The sequence below is a fragment of the Crinia signifera genome, chromosome 1 (genome assembly GCF_055691185.1).
Source record: "Crinia signifera chromosome 1, ASM5569118v1, whole genome shotgun sequence".
Lineage (NCBI taxonomy): Eukaryota > Metazoa > Chordata > Amphibia > Anura > Myobatrachidae > Crinia > Crinia signifera.
In genome coordinates this window covers 380,539,970-380,555,330 of record NC_139217.1, presented here as the reverse complement: position 1 = coordinate 380,555,330, position 15,361 = coordinate 380,539,970, and the positions used below count along the sequence as shown (strand labels likewise).

At 41.4% G+C, this 15,361-nt stretch overlaps 1 protein-coding gene across 4 annotated transcripts in view; it reads left to right on the top strand.

Annotated features, from left to right (window-relative positions):
- KSR2 (kinase suppressor of ras 2) overlaps positions 1-15,361 on the top strand; it is a 435,191-nt gene that overhangs the window by 321,455 nt on the left and 98,375 nt on the right. For all 4 annotated transcript variants that reach the window (XR_014445794.1, XR_014445796.1, XM_083151467.1 and 1 more), the window contains exons 11-12: positions 726-812; positions 3,876-3,942. Coding sequence is in view for 2 of the 4 variants with exons in the window: in XM_083151467.1 (XP_083007593.1) it covers positions 726-812; positions 3,876-3,942 (154 nt within the window). In the remaining 2 variants the exon portion in view is untranslated. The remainder of the gene's footprint in view (positions 1-725; positions 813-3,875; positions 3,943-15,361) is intronic.

The window sequence follows — 15,361 nt, the reverse complement described above, 5'->3', positions numbered from 1 at the left end:
TCAGTATGTTACAGAACTGCTGTACTGAATATCTTATATATTTACATTTGTGAGCCAATAGGTGATACATCCTAAAGATACACAAGGACATGTAGGGTTAACCAAAATGAAAACATTAACATGACCTTAAACAGCATCCTTTATGAGTTCCCTGTTGGGATCTGAGTCACTCAGTGGTAACTTACTGAGTGGAACTCTGATATAGGAGGCAATGCTTAGCTTCCTCTCACTTGTACCTTGCCCAGACAACATTGTTCTTTACACTTCATGCTGGCAGAAAGCCTTTAGAACACTCATAGGTCAGAGCATGTATATATTTCATGTTGGCAGGAGACCCAGTATTCTAACCACCCTTTGTGAACACATTACAGTATCTTTGACTCAACTCAAACAGAATACACATCCATCACTAGAAAGACAGTGCCTATGCTATAGAACGGGAAACCTGCTTCTGCTGATATTATTGTAAATCTACCTACTCAGAGCATAAACTATATACTCCTTACTCAATGTGGCATAACCACAAACTTGACTCAATTGCTTAAAATGTATTTACAAATGGTATGAACATTGCTCACATCTTGCTAGGTAGTTTAGCTTTACATGTTGTCTGGGGTTATCTCACAATGCAATCTCCTGTTGAGAAAGTTCTGAGAAAGAATTTAGCATTTTGTACTGTGTACAGTATAGATTAATGTTGGCTTTGTGTGTCTATTTTCTTTTAGGGTCCAACAGCACTTCTCATCCATGTACCTTATCTTTGCTGCAAGGTTCTCATTACTACAAGTACAAACAGCAATTCATATTTCCAGGTAATAGTATTATTCAGAAATTTTTGGGTAATCATCATTAAAGTATAAGAATTTACAGTATGGTGAGTTTGTCAACTCAGTAGGTCCTTGAAGAAATGCGTTAACAATGCTATCTGGAGATTGTGTTAAACGGGGTTCTCTAACTCCTGCTCTAAAAAGCAGAGCTGGGGACAAGCCCCCCGTAATCAGCTTTGTGGTCTAAATAGACCACAAGGAGATCACATAAACAATTCACTTAGCATTGGCAAAGTCTTGGTTTACTACGGCTTGAATTAATGTGCAAACTGCAATTTTGTTTTCCTGTTATTTATACAATTCAATTGCAAAAGGCTTACCCTGGTGATTTCTACAGTCATGTTCTACCATTTTCACTGCATTTGGTGTTTGTGGGAGAAATGGGTAAATCATCATGTACCCCAAAAAGTGCAAAACTAACATTGGATAACTAACACAGAGGTCTATTACTGACCAAAAGGGAAGTACACTATTTGGTGCAAGGCTGATTTTTTTATTTTTTATTAACAGTAATAACATTTTTTATGATATCACATGATTTCAGCCGCCTGCCCTATCTTCGGGCGGAAGTCCGCAAACATAAGACATTCTCCACTGACTTATATTTGCACGCCCTGGAGAAAGAAATCATTCAATGGTCGCTGACCATCGAATGATTTCTTCTGCAGCAGGCACATGCTAGGAGATGTGTTTTCATAACACATCCCATCGCATGGTTGAGAGGGGATACGGCGGCGGAGGGAACGGTGATTCGGCGGGGCAGGAACTCTGGGACTTGGTAAGCACATTTTCTTTTAAAACACCCACAACTCCCACCTACAAATCTAAAAATACCTGTCCCAATTAATCATCAGTGGGAAAGGAATCAAGGAATCAATCCCTAACATGTTTACCTTGAAATAGGGATTTTCCCGGAATGTTTCACCTGCTCAATGGCTGCAAACAAAAACTGCATTAATTCTTATGGAACAGTAATGTGACTTATCACAGGCTGAATAGCAACACATTTGCACCCAGCCAGTATAAGTTGAATTAACCTGCATTGCACCACATAAACTTTTTTAAAACTATACATAACCTGAACGGAAATGTGCAGACTTCCAACAAGAGTATAAAACTCTAAACAGTTATACTGTTCAACAAAATAAATTGACCATATAAACAACATGCAAGTGTAACAAGGGTCAAAGAAATGAAAAACTTGGAGAATAAGAGAGAAAAATAAAAAGGCCGGCGAATGCATATAAGAAAAAGAAGAAGAGAGAGAGAGATGAAGAATAGGGAAGGGAGAAAAAGAAGGGATAGAGAAAGAAAAGAGAAGAGAATGGCGACCACCGAGCAAAGCGAGCCAGGTCTAAAAGAAGTGCCAGATATACTGAATATCAGATATCTGCAAGTTAACACCAAAATCAAAAGACAGAAGCAGCAGGTCAGAATCATGGAGTTAAGAAGACTAGATACATACTGTAGTTGAATCCTTACTTGATTATTTGAAGGAACACAAATTATGGCCTAATAAGGTAGAGCAAAAATAGGGACTATTGAAGGGTATCTTAATCCATAGGTTCAACAGTGAGGTGGAGAAGCCATAAAGTAAACAAACCATGGATCCTAGATATTCTCAAACTTGTCTAGTGCTGTAAAGGGCATGAGTAATCCTCTCCACAGAGGCAATAAACCAAATTTTAGCCAAAACCATATGCATAGGAGGAGAGGAAAGTTGTTTCCAACAAAGGGTCAGGGCACCCCTAGCAGCATGTAGAACATGAAGAACCAGCTTATTCGATGAGGGAGTAAGGTCTGGTATCGGGAAACCAAGTAGAGCTGTCCAAGGGCTGAGATCTATCTGGGATCGGAGAATCTTTCTAAACAGAGACTGATTTTGAACCCAATAAGGGCATATCTTATATGCCCTTATCTTATTATATTCTCTTACACCAAATATAAAGTCCCCTTTTTTTTGGCAGAGATGTGCTCTGGGACCCCAGCAGCTCCCCTCTGAGGACGATTAAGCAATTGGAAGTTTCCAATTAGCTTAATTAGTCTGTGATTATTCAGCTTCAGAAGTGAGGTCTTCTTCAATGTCAGGAGTCGGGTCTTCTGTAGCAGCGTTGAATATGTAGTGTAGTGTGTTTAAAGCCCCATACCACTAGATGATGTACAGTAAAAGTTATCATTCACAAAGGGGCTTATGAGTGATACCTTTAAAATACTGTATCATCTAGTGTGTACACTCAATATTGGCCACCCGCACCCGACCACCTGGGGGGTATGTATCTTTTTTTTTTTTTGTACCACAGGGTTTTCAGAACTGGAAGACACTTTTTTTTTTTTCAATTAGATACTGTGGTTCTCATGCTATATACATAACTTATAATAAATAATATGTTTCTATGATCTTTTTATTCAACAAATGATACAGTATATTAACCCAATTTCCCCCTAATATAATTGGGGAAAGCTAGTATCTGCATGACTTTAGTAGCTAACTTATTTGAGATGAGCCTGTGTTAGGCATATGTAGGGTTACTACATCAATATTGTTGCCAAATGTCTAAATGGCTAATGATGCAGATGGCAGTCTTCATTACTATCAATGGGGACTTTTGTCGAAAAGCATAGCTTGGAGCTTGACACCAACTACTAAAATTGGGCCTGATTTAGACCAATCACATGCTGCAAATTTGCAGGCCGGGTGCGATTATAGTTAGACTGTGCATGCTTACGGGCCATAGTACTAATGCCAGGCCATCCTACAAGAAGATCGCTAGCCATATGCAAGGTGAGTGACAGGAAGCCGGCGTTTGGCAGTAGTAACCGGCTGTTTTCCGGGAGTGTCAGGGAAAATGCACAGCAAATTGATAGCAAATGTTTATTGTTAACTAGCCGAGGAAAAACTTTTATCTGTAATATTCAGTTATGAGGAACGATATAGACCTCTGTCAATAGAGATTAGAGCAGTCTTATTGGTGTCCTGTCAGTGTCCTGGTCTTTGTGGAATGCTTGCTGGTGTTTGTATTTTATTCACCTGCTATTACTTACTTGTAGATGTTGTGCCTGAAGTCCCTCCTCGAGCACCCCAAGTAATCCTTCATCCAGTAAACTCTAATCCAGTGTAAGTACTCAGTATGCTTTCTAGCCTCCTCTGTGTTATGCTTGCTGTATTAATGTAGTGTAATAGCTTGCTACAGTATCTGTTGGATCGATCTACAGTAAACTGATAAACAGTCAATAGGTTGACACCATATGGGCAACATGCATTATGTCGACAGGTACAAAAGATTGACACGGTCAAAAGGTTTACCTATATGTCAACAGCTTCAAAAGGTCGATTCGACAATGGTCAACACACATATAGTTGACAGACTTTGTGACTTTTTAATTATATATTTTTTTCATAGTCTACCTCCATGTGGATTTTGATTGACAATAGTAACGTTACCTGGGGGAGTGAAGCGAACCATGCATGGGGCCGTGGTACACTAATTGAGTTAACATGCTTTAAAATATAACATGCAAAAAAATTTTTTTTTAAATTGTGTCAACCGTTATAGACCTCATAGACCTTTTCAGGGTGCCTAGCTTTTTCTATCAACCTTTTGTGCGTCGACCATTTGTGGTAGACCTACTGACTGTCTATGAGTTTCCTGTAGATTCAAGCCTGCTTGCTACACATTCTGACCCATGACACTAAACCTTGGAGAATATAGGGTACTTCTTTACTTTCACGGCGCCACTAGATTAGATATCGCGGTCATCGCGGGCATTGAATGCACTAAAAAATCGGGTGCGACGCGATGCCCGCGATTTCCCATAGGGACCAATGTTAAATTTCTCAATTGACACGATTTTTATGTTCAATGCCTCAATTGACACGATTTTTCCATAGGAATCAATGTTAAATGGCCCACAGAGGCCAAATAGACACCCTGAAGTGTGAAATGGCCCCCACAATTGTTAACGCCACCCCACGATCAACGTGAACCCGAAGCATGGTGAGCGCAGCGAGCCCGCGAGGGGCGGCGGTACGCGTCCTGCGACCTTTTCATACCCCCACTATCCACGTCGGCGTGGAGTTGAGAATAGAATAGTGTGGCGAGCGCAGCGAGCCACCGAGCCCGAAGCGTGGCGAGCGCAGCGAGCCCCGCGAGGGGACGAGGATACCTGTGAAGCCCGCGAAGGGACGCGTTTACCTGTGAAGTTATCCGCGTCCCCTCGCGGGGCTCGCTGCGCTCGCCACGCTTCGGGCTCGGTGGCTCGCTGCGCTCGCCACACTATTCTATTCTCAACTCCACGCCGACGTGGATAGTGGGGGTATGAAAAGGTCGGAGGACGCGTACCGCCGCATCGCACCCGATTTTTAGTGCATTCGATGCCCGCGATTTCTAGTGGCGCCGTGAAAGTACAGAAGTACCGAATATAGTAATACACAAGTAAACATTACACCACAAAACTCTCTACTATGCTCCATAAAGGAAAGTAATGCAGTGTCTTATATTTACATCTACACTAGTGATATTCAACATGCATCTGGCTGCTGTGAAATATACATCAAAGCATGCCCACACTATGAGGGCAGTGGAGAGCATGCTGGGATATGTAATTCCACAACAGCTGGATGGCTGCATTTTAAATACCCCTGCTGTACACCCCATGTGTAATTTTCTCCGATCCAGTTTATGTGCTTGTAAATATGTAAAAAATGCACTGAATTTGCTTAAGATGTTAATTTTACTTTGGTTTAAGGGTATAAAATGACTCCTCCATTCAACAATTTTGTACCCTTCTACAAATCAGGGGTTAAAGTAAGGGGGACGGGGTGGAATGGAGTTCCACCACCAGTAAGGGTGAGGTGGAACTAGGTAAGCTCTTCCTTGGCACTGCACGGAAATTCTATCAGAAAATCGTTATAGTTTGCAAGGGGGTACCAAAACCCTACCACTGGCCCTGGCTTTGCCTAATGGGGTGGGGTAATTCATTCATATCTGTCTTGTATTTTGTTGCCCTTATAAGTGCTTTTTATTGGTCTACTTGCAGATTTTCCCACTTCTAGAAGTACAGTATGTGACTCACTGTTAAAGACTATTGTACCCTACCAACTTTTGTTTTATATTGGCAGATAACATTTTATAATTGATAGTTTTTCATTACAGAGTTTTTTACATTTCTATCTGCATTTCCCAGTCAGTTTTGTTAAAAAAATCAGTGTTTGCTGTAAGTTTTTATTTCTTTTTAAGCAGCATTGAAAAGTTCATCGTTAAAAGTCATTAATGTGGGATTTTTAAGAGGTCCAATTTTGTGAATTATTTATACTAAAGAAAGAATAAACAATATAAAATGGAACCATAAAAAACTTTGACTTGACAAAATCTGTAAACTGATATAAAATGAACTACAGGTTGCTACAACCATCCAGAATCAGTTTAATTTGCTGACCACATACATGAGCCCATGGCATCTGTAGAAAACACACACAACAATTTCTATGGAGTATATTTATGAAGCTTCTTGGTGGTTTTCACCTACAAATGTAAAGATACTCTAATATTTAGTGCAGAACAGCTTTGTACATTATCAGAAGCGGCAGCTTGCAAAATATACCTTTACGTGGGTGCCGAATGACTGATGACTGCACTGTCGGTGCGTTATACTACACCCCCTTTGATTATGTGCTGAAAAAACCCACAACACTTTCTTTTGCGCAACTTCATTTGCATTCAAAGTACAAAGGTTAATTAAAGTCTACCAGCTATAAATGGCCTATATTGCCAACACCTTCAGCACTATATACTGTAGTCAGGGAATATGACATATGCGTAATAGTTTCTAAACCAGTGACTCTAGTCTAGGGGGGATATTTACTTAAATGCAGGTTTAAAGAAGTGGAGATGTTGTTCATAACAACTGATCACATTCTAGCTATTATCTTGCAGAAGGTTTTCTAGATAAATAAAAATAATCTGATTGGTTGCTATATACAAAATCTCTACTTCCATAAACTCACACTTTTTTTTACCCCTTTGGGGGGGGGGGGGGTATCCAATTACCCCCGGTAAAACATTGGGAGTTTTTTGCTACTTTTACATATGTTTTGCTGATGGTTTTTTACTCGGGCTATCCTATTAGATTGCTCGATAAAAGACCAGTTTTTCAGTAAAACCTGTGTATTTTCGTCCAGCCACAAATGGGGGCTGTTTTGGCAGAGGCAGGCGAAACAACTGACCTCCGCATTGCAATAAGGAGGCTCCTGACAGGGGCTCCATAAGGAACCTAACCCTCTCCATCTAACTGCCCTCCCCCTCCCTTCCCGCAGCCTGACCCTAACTCTCCTTGCTAGTGCTTACCCTGTCATCTAAACCTACCCCCTTCAGTCATGCAGCTTAACCCTACGTTTCACCCCCCCAAACACACACTAATGGCTACACCTAACCCCTCCCTTCCCTGGCTGCCCGCTACCACTCCCCGCACACTGATTGGGATGCGACCCATCGGTATTTCAGCATTGGCAGCCTGATCCTTTTGAGGTTCCGGGATTGGTCTTGTAAGCACAGTCAGGATGCCGAAGTTGGTATAGGGACGCATTGCAAGTTTGGAAGCCCCTTGGCCAGTGATTGCAATTGTTGCTAAACATGAGCAAATGTAAATAAGACAAATCTCAACATAGCAATCAGGTCTAAGAACTTAAAAAATGCTTTATCTATTCATATTTTTACAATCGTATTTTTCTTTCTTCTTTTTATGTTTTATTTTTGTTTTTAAAATCTGGTACTGGAAGCATAAGTTCAGCCATCCATTCTGTAGTCACATGTTACCCAGCGAAGCCTTGTGGCACATGTGCAGAGGGAACCAGGACTGGCCATTCATTTTGGGAGTCAGCCAGTACCACTTAGTACCAAAATTTAGCTGGTCAAAAAATTTTATTGAGAAATTGCAGCGATAGGAGATTTGATACATTTGCTAAATAGATCCACTGAGTTTCCAATTACAAATGTGTTTTGTGAGTGTTTCTAACATTATTCAAGAGTTTCAGCATGGGGTCTCTCAGACTTAAATCTCATAAATATTCTTTAGTACTACATATATCCATCTTTTTAACTAATGATAAAAACATTAAAAGAGATTTAGTGTTTATTTTTCTCTGACTGAGTAAAAAATATAATTATACATTAATCCTCTGGCAGGGTGCAGTGTAGGCAGCTGAATAAACATGGAAAGTAAAATCATTTGGCAATAACTAGAGCTCCTACTTATGTAAAATTTTTCATTTAGATTGTCGCTTGAATATTCTCTTTTAAGCCACTGCCTGATGTTAGCTGCATTCAAAATGTTCACAAAAAAAGGTGATTTACAAAGCACAAAGTACAAAATGGTGTCTTGTCTTGACAACATAAAGGCAGCTTCAGACCTGTTATGCACAGTTATTTGTATATTGGTGAATAGATTTGCAGGGCAAGATGTTATATATTATACCCCAGCATAGGTCAGGAGAAAACAAACAAACAAAAAAACTACCCACCAACTTTTTATTTGTCAGGAATTACAGCAAAAGGGGGCGTGGCCTTGTCAAAGGGGGCTAATGCAAGGCTTCCGTTTGCAGTCACTGTGGGAAAATGCCCAGCGTTCTGTGACCTGCTGGCTTGGACTTTCCACTAAAATCAGGACAGTTGGAAGTATGCAAATATAGAAAGCACATAAATTAAAGCCCAATAGAATCTACAGTGGGGATCGAAAGTTTGGGCACCCCAGGCCAAAATTAATTTTAATGTGCAAAAAGAAGCCAAGGAAAGATGGAAAAACCTCCAAAAGGCATTAAATTACAGATTAGACATTCTTATAACATGTCAAAAAAAGTTTGATTTTATTTCCATCATTTACACTTTCAAAGTAACAGAAAACAAAAAATGGCATCTGCAAAAGTTTGGGCACCTTGCAGAGTTAATACCTTGTACTGCCCCCTTTGGCAAGTATCACAGCTTGTAAACACTTTTTGTAGCCAGCCAAGAGTCTTTCAATTCTTGTTTGAGGTATCTTCGCCCATTCTTCCTTACAAAAGTCTTCCAGTTCTTTGAGATTCCTGGGCTGTCTGTGATGCACTGCTCTTTTAAGGTCTATCCATAGATTTTCAATTATGTTGAGGTCAGGAGATTGTGAAGGCCAAGGCAAAACTTCAGTTTACGCCTCTTGATGTAATCCATTGGGGATTTTGAGGTGTGTTTAGGATCATTATCGATTGTAGAGAGCCAGCCTCTCTTTAACTTTAGCTTTTTTCACAGATGGTATCAAGTTAGCATCCAAAATTAGCTGGAATCTTATTGAATCCATTTTTCCTTCTACTCGTGAATTGTTCCTTGAACCACTGGCTGCAATACAACCCCAAAGCATGATTGATCCACCCCCCATGCTTAACAGTTGGACAGAGGTTCTTTTCATTAAATTCTGTGCCCTTCCTTCTCCAAACATACCTTTGCTCATTCCGGCCAAAAAGTTCTATTTTAACCTCATCGGTCCACAGAACTTGATTCCAAAATACATCAGGCTTGTCTATATGTTCATTTGCAAACTTTAACTCCAGTGTCTGCCAGATCTTCCTGGAGGAATCGTGCAGTCAAACATGGATTTTGACTTGCTTTTCTCACAATCCTGCGAGCTGATATTTTTCTTGGTCTTCCAGATCTTGCTTTAACTTCAATTGTTCCTGATGACTGCCATTTCTTAATTACATTCCGAACAGGGGATATGGGCATCTGATAACGCTTTGCTATCTTCTTATAGCCTTCTCCTGCTTTGTGAGCGTCAACTATTCTCAGTTTCAGTGTTCTACACAACTGCTTAGAGGAACCCATGGTGCTGATTGTTGGGGCAAGGTCAGATGAGTCTGGACTTTTAAAACTTTGAGATTGACATCACCTGGTCTTTTCAGACAATGATTGAGAGCAATCCATGAAACTGCAAGGTCTCAGCTGTCCAAAGGGGGCGGTGCATGCTATAAACTCTGCAGGGTGCCCAAACTTTTGCAGATGCCATATTTAGTTTTCTGTCATTTTGAAAGTGTAAATGATGGAAATAAAATCAAACTTTTTTTTGTTATATGAATGTCTAATCTGTAATTTGATGCCTTTTGGAGATTTTTCAGTACTTGTTTCCTAGCACGGCGCCCGTCGTAGGTGATCACATACCTTAAGTTAAGGTATGCGATGGACGCGACCGACGCAATTTCAAGGCTATTTTTAGCCTTTTTCCCGACAATTAAAAAATCACGTCCATCGCATGCCTTAAGTTAAGGCATGCGATGCGACCGATGCGATGGATGCGATTTTACATAGGGAACAATGTTAAATGTCAGATAAAAATGTGGGTATTAACTGTCTGCGCAGATAAAGCAGCCTGTATTCGAATTGAGATAGGGGTACCACCTAGTATCCCTATAATGTGAACATGGACAAGGAAAAGATATCTCAATTCTAAGAATATGGGCGCTTAAATAAAAGGAAATTGGTACTCCCCCGTATATGTCACTGTCCCTTGATGTCCTCCGTGTGGAGCTATACGGTCAATAGCATATCAGACAAATCTTTGTCCTCCCGTCCTGTACCCGGTTCCAAACGCTCACAAATGTGGATGCGCAAAAAGGCAGGCGGATACTGTGCTTAATAAAAACAGATATCCTTTATTGATACAAAAAACGAAATTTAAAAAAACAATTTCCTGGGACCTCATTCATGGAGTATGTCAGTTTAAAGGCTGAGATGGTTTCCTGAGACTCTATTTGGGGCCCCTTCTAGAGTCAAAGTTATGGTGCAGCCTCTGCTGGCATTCCAGTCCTGTGGTCTCCCAGTCAAATTTGTAGAGAGAGTTCCCACCAACGCGTTTCGATCTCCTTTGGATCTTTTTCAAGGTGTAATTCTCTCTCTCAACTATCCAGGTTATATAGGGTATCCTAATGGTCCTATCCTTAACAGGTGTGGTGCGCTAATTCCCGCATATACCTGTGCGCTGTATAAAGCGCTTTCTTATAGTATGTTTCTATGTAGGGTTATCGAGAATCCATGTTCCTGGCCGCCGGGGGTATTAACTACCGGCTCCTGTCATCATTTCCGGTTGGTTCCGGCATTCTAGAATTGTCCCCTCTAAACTAAGTCTCTCAGCTCGGTTCTACAGGTAGCTGTCTCCATTTCCTCCAGGGCTGAGGTGAATGAGATATTATACGTTGATGATCCATCTGAAAAGACCATTCCATTAAAGATTGCGGGGAAGACATTCATATGAACACCATGCACTATTCACCTTCTGGCAAGTCGGCGTGTGCACATCGTAAACATCCGGCAGAGGGAATTTAATCAGAAAGAACAGAACAAGTCCGGAAGTCACGGCAGAGACGTACGACCGGAAGTGACGTCGCGGCCGCAATCCGGAACCGAGCTGAGAGACTTAGTTTAGAGGGGGCATTTCTAGAATGCCGGAACCAACCGGAAATGACGACAGGAGCCGGTAGTTAATACCCCCGGCGGCCAGGAACATGGATTCTCGATAACCCTACATAGAAACATACTATAAGAAAGCGCTTTATACAGCGCACAGGTATATGCGGGAATTAGCGCACCACACCTGTTAAGGATAGAACCATTAGGATACCCTATATAACCTGGATAGTTGAGAGAGAGAATTACACCTTGAAAAAGATCCAAAGGAGATCGAAACGCGTTGGTGGGAACTCTCTCTACAAATTTGACTGGGAGACCACAGGACTGGAATGCCAGCAGAGGCTGCACCATAACTTTGACTCTAGAAGGGGCCCCAAATAGAGTCTCAGGAAACCATCTCAGCCTTTAAACTGACATACTCCATGAATGAGGTCCCAGCAAATAGTTTTTTTAAATTTTGTTTTTTGTATCAATAAAGGATATCTGTTTTTATTAAGCACAGTATCCGCCTGCCTTTTTGCGCATCCACATTTGTGAGCGTTTGGAACCGGGTACAGGACGGGAGGACAAAGATTTGTCTGATATGCTATTGACCGTATAGCTCCACACGGAGGACATCAAGGGACAGTGACATATACGGGGGAGTACCAATTTCCTTTTATTTAAGCGCCCATATTCTTAGAATTGAGATATATTTTCCTTGTCCATGTTAAATGGGCCAATGGACCAGATTTTTCATTGCATACCCACCCTTATGGGTATATAACATGAGAAATGCCCCCCCCCCCCATTGTTAACGCCACCCCACGATCAATGGCAACCTGAAGCGTGGTGAGCGCAGCGAGCCCGCGAGGGGCGGCGGTACGCGTCCTCCAACCTTTTCATACCCCCACTATCCACGTCTGCGTGGAGCTGATTTTAAATAGTGCCCGGAGCGTGGCGAGCCCCGCGAGGGGCCGCGTAATACCTGTGAAGTAATGCGCGTCCCCTCGCAGGCTCGCCACGCTTCGGGCTCGGTGGCTCGCTGCGCTCGCCACACTATATAAGATCAACTCCATGCCGACGTAGATAGTGGGGGTATGAAAAGGTCGGAGGACGCGTACCGCCGCCCCTCGCGGGCTCGCTGTGCTTGCCACGCTTCGGGTTGCCGTTGATCGTGGGGTGGCCCATCAGGGTTGGGAAACAATAAAAATTGGGGTCTGGGGGCCATTTAACATTGGGGCCAATAAAATCGGGTCTCAGGGACCATTTTTCATTGATTCCAATGTAAAAATCGCGTTGATCGCGTCGATCGCATCGCATGCGATTTGGTTGTATGCAATGCGATCAATGCGATTTCGGGGGGTCCTGATGGCCACAATTTTTATCGCTGGTGCCGTGCTAGGAAACAAGTACCGATTTTTCCATCTTTCCTTGGCTTCTTTTTGCACATTAAAATGAATTTTGGGGTGCCAAAACCAATACTGTATATATAGATTCTACATGCATTGAAATTAAATTCCTTGGGGTAATGGAGAGTCATGCTGCCGAGACTCAGCCGGGCATGCATATGAATCTATATGCATGCCCGTCTGTGCCTCGGCAGCGCGACCGTCCATTACTCCCAGGCATTTAATTTCATTGCATGTAGAATCTATATCTTGATTCTATATGCATGCTCGGCTGTGTATGTTACAGTACTGCAGTGTACAAGAACCTGATGCAGTGCAGTGCGTCAGGCCCTTGTGTATAACACGCTTCCATGCATGATGCCCCGGGCACTGCCTCAAAGTCTGCGTGCTTCTTCAGTAGAGTCGACTAGTTACTGAGCCATCTCGGGAGCGCGCAGTGTGTACTGCTGCTGTGGTGCCAATTTTCTTTGCCTCCTATCACGGTATACCCATCAGTCGAGGCAAAATAAATTGCAGACTGTCACTATATCATTTTGAAATAATAATACTAATAGTTGCCTGGACGGCACATTATCAATGGCTATAGCAAACACAGGCGGGCATCCATTGATGATGATGATGATGGTTATCGTGATTACAAATTCTGTACCACACACAGCCATACATTTTTTATTGTTTTATTAACAGTTTCTTATATAGCACATGCATATTCCGCAGCGCTTTACAGAGAATATTTGAACATTCACATCAGTCCCTGCCCCAGTGGAGCTTACAATCCATATTCCCTACCAAATGGCACACACACAGACATTCTAGGGTTAATTTGTTTGCAGCCAATTAACCTACCAGTATATTTTTGGATTGTGGGAGGAAACTGGAGTACCCGGAGTAAACCACACAAGCACGGGGAGAATATACAAACTTAGTTAGAGCCATGGTGGTAATCAAACCCAAGACCTCAGTGCTGTGAGGCAGTAATGCTAACCATTACACCATCCGTACTGCCCCATAAATGGTAATCATCATCAATTGCCACCAGGCTGTGTACCGTATTAGCAGGATCAATTTCTGGGGGTAAAGTGTGTATTACAACTATATGATTTCCTTCCTTTCAAATCAAGGGGGGTAATGTCAGCATATCTAAATTTATTTTGGGGTAAAAGTTATAGAAGATAAAAGTATCTAATTGGTTGCCCATAGCCTTGTGAAATAGAACTCCCATCTTTGTAAATCCCCCCCCCCTCCCCCCCCCCCCCCCACAATATTCATATTTGGAGAGCATTGCTTAATGTGTATCAGACACAGTTTGCCTTTCATCAGAAGGTGTATTTTCAAGTTAGTCATATCCAGACATATCTGAAAATGTGGGGTAGATAAGACAGAAATGGAGGCGATTTCATTTATCACAATATGTTCTGTCCTGGAATGGTGCATTGCGGACATTGGCATTGCAAGTTTTAGCCATAAATGGCTGATACTTCATGTGCAACCATTTAGCATGACCATGTTCAATGCCTCATTGCACTGCGTTGACCCTAAAGAGTCTCATTTAGAGGTTATGTATTATACATGTGTGGCAAGTAATATTCTGCATCATCACTTATCACATCCATCTAGAGTATATTATCAGGTGATGAGAAACGCGTTGCAGTGTTTAAATTAGTTTTTTTTAAATCTTTTTAAGCTTTATTTTTGGTATACTGTACCATTGATTATTATTTATTTATTTATTAACAGTTACTTATATATAGCGTAATTCTTTTATACAATTTTTAAATTTGTTTGAGTTTTTTTATGTAGTATGATGACATTAATAAAATTATTTTAACTATTTCTTAAATGATTAGTGATAGAGATAATTAGGAGAACTTCTTGCCACATTAGCTGGACAGCTCCATTATTGAAAGCTACAGTAAATGTGTTTAAATGCAGTTCATTATGTATATATTTTCCATCGAGGAAAGCTTTTTCATGTGGCTGGATGGTGGTATGATGTGGTATGATGTAGGAGTATTTGATTTCAATTTATATTATGTTATTCCAGGAATTCTATGCAGCTATAAACAAGTCTGAGGTTACCAGTTGCCTGCAGCTAATATTACAATCTAAATATTTGTGTCCAAAATTAGAAATGTCATTTGTATAAAGTCAGCCTCAGAAGGACAGGTACTATAAACAGGGAGCTCAAGAGGGTATATATAGTATATTAAATTAACACGATTTAAAGCATCCCTTTAATTGTGTTCTATGCTTTAAACGTAAAGGATATATATACAATATGGTGGCAGGTTATGTTGGGTTAGCAAGTTTCCTCTTCATAAGGTGTGCCCAAATAAAAAGGAGACTTTTGCTGTAGCGAGTTAATGTGTTTGCCGATAGATAGCGTGGCATTTTTCAAGTGAACGGCTTTGTGAAAGGACACCGGTTCCCCTGTGACAGGGAAAAGCAGCACATCTGTGGAAACCTGGATCCAGCAGCAACCCAGGACTTTCTACACTGTCATTGACTCCCTTCCTACGTGCTGGGATCAGTGCATCAATGTCAATGGCAATTATGTGTTGTTGTAATGAACTGTAATTAAATAGGGTGGGATGTTGTAACATCCGCAGCCCTGTTTTGCCCCCCATCGCCGGCCACCGCATGCTGTAACATATGTGGTTATTAACACAAGGGACAGCTCTTGCGATAAGTGCTGTCCCTTGCGATGCAGTGTCGGTGCTGG